This window comes from Rhinoraja longicauda, chromosome 12 (assembly GCF_053455715.1).
Source record: "Rhinoraja longicauda isolate Sanriku21f chromosome 12, sRhiLon1.1, whole genome shotgun sequence".
NCBI lineage: Eukaryota > Metazoa > Chordata > Chondrichthyes > Rajiformes > Arhynchobatidae > Rhinoraja > Rhinoraja longicauda.
Window position 1 is genome coordinate 28862537 of NC_135964.1, and position 12513 is coordinate 28875049.

General features: G+C 42.3%; 1 protein-coding gene across 6 annotated transcripts in view; it reads left to right on the top strand.

Annotated features, from left to right (window-relative positions):
• lrch1 (leucine-rich repeats and calponin homology (CH) domain containing 1) overlaps positions 1 to 12513 on the top strand; it is a 133244-nt gene that overhangs the window by 54464 nt on the left and 66267 nt on the right. For all 6 annotated transcript variants that reach the window (XR_013547908.1, XR_013547907.1, XR_013547910.1 and 3 more), the window contains exon 6: positions 10383 to 10513. Coding sequence is in view for 2 of the 6 variants with exons in the window: in XM_078409347.1 (XP_078265473.1) it covers positions 10383 to 10513 (131 nt within the window). In the remaining 4 variants the exon portion in view is untranslated. The remainder of the gene's footprint in view (positions 1 to 10382; positions 10514 to 12513) is intronic.

Here is a 12513-nt window from a genome sequence, read left to right on the forward strand (position 1 = left end):
TGGCTGAAGGGCTTGTTTCCATGCTGCATGTCAAAAAAAATGCGATGGTGGTGGTCATATTCCGTTTGCATAGCTTACAAACCAACGGAATGAATGTCAAATGTTAGGTAACCTCTAACTACCCACCCACCCCTTTCTCTTCTGCAACCCCCCCCAATTGACCTCCAAACCTTTGGCGTGTGGGAGGAAACCAGAGCATCTGGAGAAAACCCATACGGTCATAGGGAGAACCTATAAACTCCGTACAGACAGCACCCATAGTCAGGATCGAACACGTGTCTCTGGCGTTGTAAGGTAGGAACTCTACCGCTGCGCGACTGCAGCCAAAATTTCTAGGCCTCCGTTGCATCATCTTTACCATAGACGCTCAGTCCCTTTACATTTCCATTCCCCACCAGGAAGGTCTTAAGGCCCTCCGTTTCTTCCATGAACAGAAACCCAATCATTTTCCCTTAATGAACAGTCTCCTCTGCTTGGCAGAACTTGTCCTCAGCCTAAACAATTTCTCTTTTGACTCCTTTCACTTTCTTCAAGTTGTAGCCATGGGTGCTTGCATGGGCCCCGGCTATGCCTGGCTTTTTGTTGGTTATGTCGAATAGTCCTTGTTCCAAACATACACTGGAACTATTCCCCAGCTATTTTACCAAAGTGCATTCACAAAATATCTCCAACACATCTCTACAACTAATCCTCTGAAATTTCTGCCATACAACACATAATCCGAAATTTCTGCCACCTCCTACGGGATCCCACCACCAGCTACATTTTCCTATCTCCACCCCTTTCTGCCTTCCACAGGGACTGTTCCAATAGACAATAGACAATAGGTGCAGGAGTAGGCCATTCAGCCCTTCGAGCCAGCACCGCCATTCAATGCGATCATGGCTGATCACTCTCAATCAGTACCCCGTTCCTGCCTTCTCCCCATACCCCCTCACTCCGCTATCCTTAAGAGCTCTATCCAGCTCTCTCTTGAAAGCATCCAACGAACTGGCCTCCACGGCCTTCTGAGGCAGAGAATTCCACACCTTCACCACTCTCTGACTGAAAAAGTTCTTCCTCATCTCCGTTCTAAATGGCCTACCCCTTATTCTTAAACTGTGGCCCCTTGTTCTGGACTCCCCCAACATTGGGAACATGTTTCCTGCCTCTAATGTGTCCAATCCCCTAATTATCTTATATGTTTCAATAAGATCCCCCCTCATCCTTCTAAATTCCAGTGTATACAAGCCCAATCCCTCCGCAACTCCCTGGTTAACTCATCCCTTTCCACCCAAACCACCCCCTCCCCAGGTACCTCATCCCTCAACTCTGTCCAGGGGCCCCTACAGTCCTTTCAGGTTAGGTAGAGGTTCACTTGCACCTCCTCCAACCTCATCGACTATCCATTGTTCAAGATGTGGACTCTTATACATCAGCGAGACCAAACGCAGACTGGGCGATCGTTTCACGGAACACCTATGCTCAGCCCGCATAAACCAAGCTGATCTCCCGGTTGCTGGACACTTTAATTCTCCTTCCCATTCCCACACAGACCTTTCTGTCGTTGGTCTCCTCCATTGTCAGTGTGAGGCTAAATACAAATTGGAGGAACAGCATCTGATATTTCACTTGGGCAACTTGCAGCCCAGTGGTGTGAATATTGATATCTCTCACTTCAGGTAATCCTGGCATTCCCTCTCTCTCTTGCCCTCCCCCACCCAAGTCGCACTAGCTTCGCATTTTCACCCTACAAATAGCTTATAATGGCCTCTTTCCTTTATCATTGTTACTTTTTTGCATATCTGTTATTTATTGTTCTTTATCTCTCCACATCACCGTCTATATCTCTCGTTTCCTTTAACCCTAACCAGTCTGAAGAAGGGTCTCGACCTGAAACGTCACCCATTCCTTCTCTCCAGAGATGCTGCCGGTCCTGCTGAGTTACTCCAGCTTTTTGTGTCTATCTCCCCTTCTTAATGTCTCTGTCTCCATCACAAGAGACAGACTACATCTACAACAAACTTAACCTACTCCCACAGTTATCTGGATTATACAGCACCCCACACTGCCACTTGCCACTATCACCTCCTCTCAATTTCTCCATCTCCGTTGCATCTGTTCCCAAGATGAGGCTTTCCATTCAGGGATATCCAAGATGTCCTCTTTCTTTAATAAACATTCCCCCCCCCCCCCACTGTCATGGATGGATCCCTTATCCGTGTCTCCTCTGTGTCCTGTAGTTTTTGCTCTCACCCTCCTCCCCCCCCAGACGGAACAAGAACACAATCAATCTGAAGAAGGGTCCTGATCCAAAACATTACCAATCCATGTTTTTCAGAGATGCTGTCTGACCTGCTGAGTTAATGCAGCACTTCATGTCTTTTGTTTGGAAATCTGCATACGTAGTTCCTTGTTTCTAAATTAAACTGCTGTGGGAACTTAGCAGTTTTGACAGCAACAGAGGAGGGAAATGTGCAGATGGCATTTTGTGTCAGGACCCTTCCTCGGAATGTATATTTCCTCCACAGATGCTGCCTGACCCGCAGAGATCCTCTCGCAATTTGTTTTTTGTTCAACATTTCAGCATCTGCAGTCTCTTGTGCCCCCGTGTCTCTTTACTTCTTTCCTTTCACCATTCAGGGACCCAGTCTTTCCTTCCATATGAAGCACTGATTCTTTTTCTCTTATGATTTACCATCTACATTTGCTGCTAACAATATTGTCTTCTCCACATTGGAGAGACTGGTCCCTCTGCTCAGAACAACTCCATTCAGTGAGCCAGGGTAATCCTGTGCTTCCAGCTGCCTGTCACTTCTCCAATTTCAAATAACCAGTTATTACAACTTGATTAGAAACGTCCAGATCTGATGAAACATTGCTGATCTGAAATTTTAACTGCCTCTCTCTCCACAAATGCTGCCTAACCTGCTGAGTATTCATAAGATTTTCTGTTTTTATTTCCAGTAACTACAGTATTTTGCTTCTCTACTCAGTGTCCGCAGCTCCAGCAGTTTTTTTAAAAACATTTTCATTTCCTGTCTTGATTTATCTCCTCCTGTTAACATTTCTTCCAGGCAAATTATCTGTATTTAACAAGCCGTTACTGCCCCTCTCAACATGCATCAACAACCCATGTATCTTTCAGTCTCTTGGTCTCCACCTCATCCATTAGATCTTTCCACACCTTCCCCCACCCTTCCTCTTCATCTTGAAACTTGTTTCTCGACCTTTTCGGTTCAGATGAAAGTTTATCGAGCTGAAAAGATCAACGTTTCCTTGCCTGACTTGATTAATATTCCCGCCATTGCCAATATTTTAGTTTTTGATTCCAGTGCTAATGTGGAGCTAGTCATTGGAGGTGGCTTGTTGTCATTTCTTATAGCTGTATAACATTTTGGTTAGACTCTATTTAGTATTGTTTGCAGTTCTGGTCACCCTAATACAAGAAAGATGTGGAGGATTTGGAGATGATGCAGAAGAAGCTTTCTCAGAATGTGCTTGATTTAGAGGGTATTGGCTATAAAGAAAGGTTGGATGTTAATTTTTTTTCTCTGGAGCATCAGAGACTGAAGGGAAACCTGATAAAAGTACATCAAATTATGAGGGGGCTAAATAGAAACATAGAAAATAGATGCAGGAGTAGACCATTCGGCCCTTCGAGCCCGCCATTCAATATGATCACGGCTGATCATCCAAAATTAGTACCCTGTTCCTACTTTCTCCCCATATCCCTTGATTCCATTAGCCCTAATAGCTAAATCTAGCTCCCTCTTGAAAACATCCAGTGAATTGGCCTCCACTGCCTTCTGTGGCAGAGAATTCCATAGATTCACAACTCTATGGATGAAGAAGTCTTTCCTCGTCTCACTCCTAAATGGCCTACCCCTTATTCTTAATAGGGTAGACGGTCAGAAGCTTTTTCCCAGGATAGAAATGTCAAATATTAGAGAGCATAGCTTTAAGTTGAGAGGAGCAAAGTTTAAAGGAGATGCGCTGGGGTAGTTTTTTTTACACATAGAATGGTGGGTGCCTGGAACATGCTGCCAGAGGTGTTGGTAAAAGCAGATGTGAGAGTGGCATTTAAGAGGCTTTTGGATAGACACATGGATATGCAGAAAATGGAAGGACATGGATCATGTGCAGTCGGAGGAGATTTGGTCAACTTGGCATTGTGTTCATCACAGACATATTGAGCCGAAGGGCCTAAACTGTGCTATATTGGTCTATGTTTAAAAATTTAATGGGGACCTGAGGGACAACGTTTTGACTCAGAAGGTAGTGTGCATATGGAGCAGCTGCCAGAGGAAGTGGTAGAGACATAATTACACTGGATATTTGGACAGATTCATCGATAGGAAATATTTAGAGGGATATGAACAAAATGCAGGCAAATTCGACTAGGTCAGGAAGGCACCTTGGTCGGCATGGGTGAGTTGTGCCAAAGGGCCCTTTTCTGTGCTGAATAACACTATGACTTTAGAGCCTTTGAATCAGTTGAATCAAAATTTGGTCGAAAAAGTGTGAAGTACAAGCTCAAGAAAGCAGCTCAGTCAATATGAATGAGTTGAGCTGAAGGGCCTGTTTTCATGTTGTATAAGAATACTGATAGATTGCAGGAGGACATGGACAGGCTGGTATAATGGGCAGATGCAGGGCGAATGATGTTTGACTGGATAGTTCACGGGTGCAGCTACTAGAGTTGCTGCCTCACATCTCCAGGTTAGATCCTGACCCGGGGAGCTGGTTGTGTGAAGTTTGCATGTTCTCCCTGTGACTGTGTGAGTTTCTTCCGGGTGCTCTGGTTTCCTCCCACATCCCGAAGACAAGTGGGTTTGGAGGTTAATTGGCCGCTGTAAATTACCCTTGTGCATAGGAAGTGGTGTGAAAGTGGGATAACATCTAACTAGTTTGAATATGTGATCAGTGGTCGTCGTGGATTCGGTGAGCCCAGGGTCTGTTTTCATGCCAAAAGTGAAGCATTTTGGTAGGAAGAATAAGGAGAGGCAACGTTGATTAAAGTGCACTGCTGTAAAAGGGGAATTGGAGGAGAGGAAGTTGGAGAGGTGAGTGGCTGCACGTCATTGAATGTAGCAGGGCGGGTTTAACAAGATGTATCTGGGCTTTATCAATAATATCATAGCATAAATTTCGGGAAATGACGCTCAACCATAATCGACACATGCCCTTCAGCTGGAATATTGTGTTTATTTTGGGAAGGATGTGGAGAGTCTAAAGGAGATTTATCAGAATGGTTCCTGGGGGGAGGGGTTTTGATGGGATGGGGAGAGTTGGATGTTTGTTTTAAAGATAAGGTGGAGGGGAGATGTGATAGACTTGAATAAAATGAGGTCTAGACAGAGTGGATAGTGGGAGTCTATTCCACTTGGTGAAGGGTTGAACGAGAGGAACAAAAGAAAGGGGAAGAGAATTAAGAGCAACAAGAGGAAAATGTTTTACACGCAGGGTGCGGTTGGAATCTGGAATGCACTGCCTAAGGTGTGGTGAACGCAGGTTCCAATACGGAATTGGGTAAATTTTAGACGGCTGCGGAGAAATAAACGGAGTGGAAGTTGTAAGTTGCTCTTTTGCGAGATAGCGTGGATGTTATGTGCTGTAACAATTCTATGATTCTAACCGAGCTACAGATGAAAAGTTAATCAGCAGGTGAGAATAACTGCCTTTGATGTGGATAGGAATCTTGGGTAAATATTGGAAAAAGAGAAACCTTCCTGTACTTGTATGTTTTCTATTGATGACCACAGCCCCAGCACATCATAGAAAGCATATTGATGTTTAATAAAGTATCTTGATACAGATCCACCACCGATTTTCCAGCAACTGTTGGTCCAGTGCCTCCTTTATTCCAGCCAAACTCTAGAGAGTACACTTGAAATGTGTGGAATTTGCTCCCTGCGGCCCAGGCTCTGGAACTCCGGCCTGGCCTGAGCCGGCAGATCAGTTCCCATGACTGACTTTGCCGGTTTCTCGGTGCAGGACTCCCAAAAGGTTCATTTGCAGGTCGAGTCAGTAGTAAGGAAGGCAAATGCAATGCTAGCATTCATTTGGAGAGATCTAAAATATAAAAGCAAGGATATAATGCTGAGGCTTTATAAGGCACTGCAGGCCACATTTGGAACATTGTGAGCGATTTTAGGCCCCAATCTGAAGAAGGATGTGCTGGTGGTGTTGGAGAGGGTCCAGAGTAGGTTTACGAGAATGATCCCGGGGATGATTGGGTTAACAAATGAGGAGCATTTGATAGTTCTGGGCCTGTACTCACTGGAATTTGGAAGTATTAGGGGAAATCTCAGTGATAACTACTGAATAATGAAAGGCTTAGATGACATGGATGTGAAGAGTCTGAAGAAGGGTCTCGACCTGAAATGTCACCCATTACTTCTCTCCAGAGATGCTGCCTGTCCCGCTGATTTACTCCAGCTTTTGTGTCTCGTATCTTCGGTTTAAACCAACATCTGCAGTTCCTTCTTACACAGGATATTTCCAGTAATGGGAGTCTAGGACCAGTGGGCATAGCCTCAGACGTAAGGACATACCTTTAGGGGAATGGAAATGAAGAGGAATTTCTTTAGCCGAGGGATGGTGAGTCTGTGGAATTCATTGTCACTGACAGCTGTGGAGGACAAATCTCTGGATATTTTTAAAGAGAGACTGATAGGTTCTGAATTAGTAAGGGTGTCAAAACTTAAGGGGAGGAATGGGGTTGAGAGGGAAAAATGAAACAACCATGATCGAATGGCAGAGCAGACTCGATGGGCCCAACAGCCTAATTCTGTTCGAATGTCTTATAGTCTTATGGAATTACGCTCCCTGAGAAATATTTTCACAGTAAAGAATTTGAAAGGCATATCACTTTAACTCAGTGTAACGACTGACCCTGACTCGCTCATTTCTACAATAAATTAAAATTCTAGAATTACTAGCCTCTCTCAGACTTGCCTTCTTTTGAAATGTTAAATGTTGTCAGAATTTTATTGTTTTCACATTAATTAAAAAAATGCAGGACATTCACCAAGAAATGAATTTTGTTTTCAAATAAGCTATGTATGTCAGTGACTTTTGTAAATTTAAACTTCTCCTTTTGAAATTACTTGTTTTACATTTTGATCCATTAGTTACATCCTTCCTTGAGTATTGCGCTCAGAATAGCTGCACAGTTTTCTCTCGCTGTGGCTGAATTTGTGATTTATTGCTCCTCTATTACATTTAGACACAAGCCATATGTGACTTTGTATTCATACACTGCCCCACATTAATCTACATCATAATTCATTTGCCAATTACATGCTGATTTAACATTGTTAATGGACTCTCTTGCTTTGCAGCAATTGTCCTCTGCATTAATTGCTCGTGATTTATTGCTGTCTGCAAATTTTAAGATAATGAAAACATTTAATAGGGTAAACAGAAAGAAATGTTTCTGCTTGTGGGGAGTCTGAAACTAGAGATCAGAAATATAGGCTGGTCACCAATAAAATGGATAATAAAGTAGAAAGTCTTTGGCCTGAAGGATTAGAATGGAAAGTGGTACCACAAGGAGTCAATGAGGCAAATAGCATGCATTTAAGAAGGAGATAGATGCAAGGATAAAGAAAATAAGATAATTTTAAAATCCTTATGCCGATAGTAGATTAAATAGGGTAGGAGGATGCTCCCATGAAACAAGGCATACATGGGTTAGTTAAAGATGAATAATTTAACACTGCACAGTGTAAATCCAAGGAGATCTTGAATTTCTGGTTGCATGTCATTTCAACACTCCTTTCCCATACCTGTTCCCACATTGACCAGAGTATCATTGGCCTTCTCCATTGCCACGGTGAGACTGAACCCAAAGTAGAACAGAACCTACTTTCCTGTTTGAGTAATCTACAACCCAATTGTATGAACATTGAATTTTTCATTTTCAGGTAATGCACCCTCTGTGTCCTTTCTCCACTTCCGCCAGTCTACCCAGGGTCTTTCTCTCATTATTCACCCTTTCCTTCCCTCGTTCCCTGTTATCAAGACTCATCATCCTCTCCGACCTAGTTCCATCTACCCGTTTTCTATTTTCTATTTTCCTGTTTCTTTTTTCTTGGATCATCTTTCCACTCCTCTCTTCCACCTGTCTCCATCTGCCCATCATACACACCAAAGCTGGTTCCACTTATCACCTGCCAACACCTCGTCCTGGCCCTTCACCTCTTTATACTGACTGTTTCCACTCTACACACTCAATCCTGATTTAGGGTCTTGACTCTGAAATGTCAACCATCCCTTTGACTCCAAAGATGCTGAATTACACACTGAATTTTTCGAGTAGTTTATTTTTTGCTCCAGATTCCAGATCTGCGGCCTCTATTGTCTTGAGATCTGTGAATTAAAGGATTTCATTAGTGCGTACTTAAGGATGTCTTTAAAAACAGAACCTCTTCGTTACCCAAGGACAGTCTGTTAAATATAATTCCAAAAGCATTGCATTGATAGTTTGACAACTTGCTGAAAAGCTCTTTTTTTGTTCTATTTTTGTTTATTTATAGTTAAGCAAATAAGGAATGATTAGCTTACTTTGTAAATGATCTTCTTTATGGAATATGGGTCAATCATCTTTTACAGAATTCAATTTATTCTTCCTTTGAATAATCCAACTGTGATTCTGCTGCTTATTTTCTTATTATATTTTAACTTCACTTCATCAACTATGTCTTGTCAGTGCCAGTTTTTTTCCCATGGAGCTTAGGTACTAGACCAGTAATGTGGTTGGGAAAATTAGAAGTGCTTATGTCACCAATCGTGCGACAAAGATGTTTCCAAGAATAAGACTGTACTTGTTATCTCCCTTTCACATGACCCTCTGCTACCACCCAAAAAATATAAACCTGGCTTCACAAAGTGGACCAAAGATAATATGTATGCATGCACAAGCTGCCTTCTGCTGACTTACCAAGTCAACACTTGGGGAAAAAAACAATCTGTCTTGACAAGTAAAGGTTGGAGATGCTCTCGTAATCCAAATATTGAATGCATTTGTTATAGATGCAAAATACAAGGCGTTAATAAAATTGTATTGATAATTCTTACTAGATCACAAGAGAGATATTTCCTGGTGATTCAGTTTTTGTTGAAATAAGTTAACTTGTTTGTTATTTTGTATGCTGAGTGTTATCCCTACAAAATTGATTATTGTTGCAGCTACCTGTGATTATCTGGGACAGAGTGATATTGTGTTACAGAGGTAAACCTCCGTACAAAGCAAACCTGAAGATCTTACTTCGTCATGTACTTGCTACATTTATGACCATCAGATGCTTATTTTTTCAATTCCAATTCAAGTTACTTTTCTGGCACCTGGAAGAGTTAAAATGTCAAGAGGTTCTTAAAAAAAGACACGGTTTAACTTTTATAGAAGGCTGAGATTCTGCTCATTTTTGGGCAGAGACCAGGATTGCTTATGTGATATTCAGGCAGGGATGTGGTCTCAACACATATAAAGCAAGGAACAGAAGTAGGGAATGCAGGAATAGGGCAGGGAGACCACTCAACTAGTCATAGATTATCAATTTTCCGCATAATCCTCAATTCCTAGAAATTCCAAAAACATACCTGTTAGCATTGAATGTATTCAGTAATTCTCTGGCAGTTCCAATGTTTGTTATTCTTTCAGTAGAGAGATTTTCCTCGTCTCATTCTCAGAGGTCTGACCCCTATCCCAATTTTAGATTCTCCAACATTAGGAAACAAACCCTATCTACCTTGTCAATCCCTTTGACTGATAAATGGTTTTGGCCCAAAAGGTCAATCATCACAGATGCTGCTGTACCTGCCGAGTTCCTCTAGCCAATGGTATGTTCCTCCAAATCCTTTTATCTTCCAAATTCTCATTTTACCAATCTTATTATCTCCAATGGGTAAGGCTATCAATTGTTCTCTCTCTTCTCATTGCAAAATACAGTCCTTCTGGGCATCAATCTTGTGCAACAACACTTGCCTGACTCAAAGCCAAGCCGATCCTTTGAATTGCACCGGAGGCCTCCATTTTTCCCTTCAATGTTTTGTGGGGTTGCTCTTCTGAGTAACATAAGGGCTTTTTGAAAGTAATTCAAACATTAAAGAATGAAAAAGTCAGAGGTGGCCATTTAATACAACAGTTGATGTTTGCTTGCTGATGGCTCTTACGCATAATAGTTTATTGAGATTGCTTAAGAGAATTAGTTAGTTGTTAGTCTGAAATGAATAGATTATCAAATTATATCTTTTAGGAATATTATATTCAAAGATTTAAATTATTACAAGGTTGCTTTTTTATCATATGCCTTAAAACACACTGCCGATGTTGTATTTAAGCAAATGCAGTAATTTTTGAAAATGCATTCTAAAGAAAATAAATAATCTTTGTTTAGATCTGCATAAAGGGCAAAGTGCACATATTCAAGTACCTGAACACAGAGGCGTGTAGAATTGACAAGACTGCAGAATGCCTTTATCAACCGCCAATGGAAAAGACCCCTGTTTCACAACGTGTTTGTGGGAGGTAAGTTTCAAAAGCATTCTTTGTTTTCTTGAGACTTGTACGATAATGTGAAGTTTATGTTTCCTTCTTTACATAATCTTAACAATGTGAAATCTTACAGCAAGAATAATTAGATGCTGAAAAAAGGATAATTACAGGGCCCTGCATAATGTTTGGGTCAAAGACCCATCAATTATTTATTTGCCTCTGTACTCCACAATTTGAGATTTGTAATAGAAAAAAATCACATGTGGTTAAGGTGCACATTGTCAGATTTTATTAAAGGGTATTTTGATACATTTTGGTTTCACCACATAGAAATCACAGCTGTGTTTATACATAGTTCCCCCCATTTCAGGGCACCATAATGTTTAGGACACATGGCTTCACCAGTGTTTGTAATAGCTCAGGTGTGTTTAAGTGCCTCCTTAATGCAGGTATAAGAGAGCACTCAGCACCTCGTCTTTCCTCCATTCTTTCCATCACCTTTGGAAAGTTTTATTGCTGTTTGTCAACATGAGGACCAAAGATGTGCCAATGAAAGTCAAAGAAGCCATTATGAGACTGAGAAACAAGAATAAAACTATTAGAGACATCAGCCAAACCTTAGGCTTATCAAAATGAGCTGTTTGGAACATCATTAAGAAGAAAGAGAGCACAGGTGAGTTTACTAATCGCAAAGGGACTGGCAGGCCAAGGAAGACCTCCATATCTGATGACAGAATTCTCTCTATAATAAAGAGAAATCCCCAAACACCTATCCGACAAATCAGAAACACTCTTCAGGAGTCAGGAGTGGATTTGTCAATGACCACTGCCCACAGAAGACTTCATGAACAGAAATACAGAGGCTACACTGCAAGATGCAAACCACTGGTTAGCCGCAAAAAAAATAGGATGGCCAGGTTACAGTTTGCCAAGAAGTACTTAAAAGAGCAACCACAGTTCTGGAAAAAAGGTCTTGTGGACAGATGAGAGGAAGATTAATTTATTTCAGAGTGATGGCAAGAGCAAAGTATGGAGGAGAGAAGCGACTGCCCTAGATCGAAAGCATACCACCTCATCTGTGAAACACGGTGGTGGGGGTGTTATGGCCTGGGCATGAATGGCTGCTGAAGGTACTGGCTCACTTATCTTCATTGATGATACAACTGTTGATGGTAGTAGCATAATGAATTCTGAAGTGTATAGACACATCCTATCTGCTCAAGTTCAAATGCCTCAAAACTCATTGGCCAGCAGTTCATTCTACAGCAAGACAGTGAACCCAAACATACTGCTAAAGCAATATGGTGTTTGAGTGCAGGTCGGGCAAAGCAGCAGCGAGAACAACCGTTGGCTGGACCTGGTGAGTCACAGGTAGAGCAGGTATTAAAAGGGTGCAAACGGCACTTTAGCAGTCTTTGAGTGCAGGTCGGGCAAAGCAGCAGCGAGAACGACCGTTGGCTGGACTTGCTGAGTCTTGAATGCAGGTTTAAAAAGAGGGCAAACAGCAGGTTAGCAGTCTTTGAGTGCAGGTCGGGCAAAGCACATACCTTCAAGCTCATCAGAGGAAGGAAGGTCAGGAGTGAGTGCGGATTGGCTGAACAATTAGATTGGAAGATTGGTAAATTGGACAATTAGTCTTCGGCGAGGAGGCTGACGGAGGACGCCACACCAAACGCTGGAGAGGGAGAGACGAAAGAAGGAAATGTCAAGCAAGCTGATTCAGTGTGATGCTTGCAGGATGTGGGAGGTCAGGGACACTGCTGGTGCCTCTGGCTGCTACAAGTGCGAGAAGTGTATCCAGGTACAGCTCCTGAAGGACTGTGTTAGGGAACTGACGAAGCAAGTGGATGACCTCTGGTTCGTCCGAGAAACTGAGTCGTTCCTTGACAAGTCCTACAGTGAGATTGTTACACCAAAGGTACTGGAAGAGAGAAGGTGGATGACGGTGAGAAAGGGAAGGAAACATGGAATGCAAAGGTCTCCGGATGTTGTGCCTCTGGAGAACAGGTTCACCCACTTGGAAGCTGTCGGGG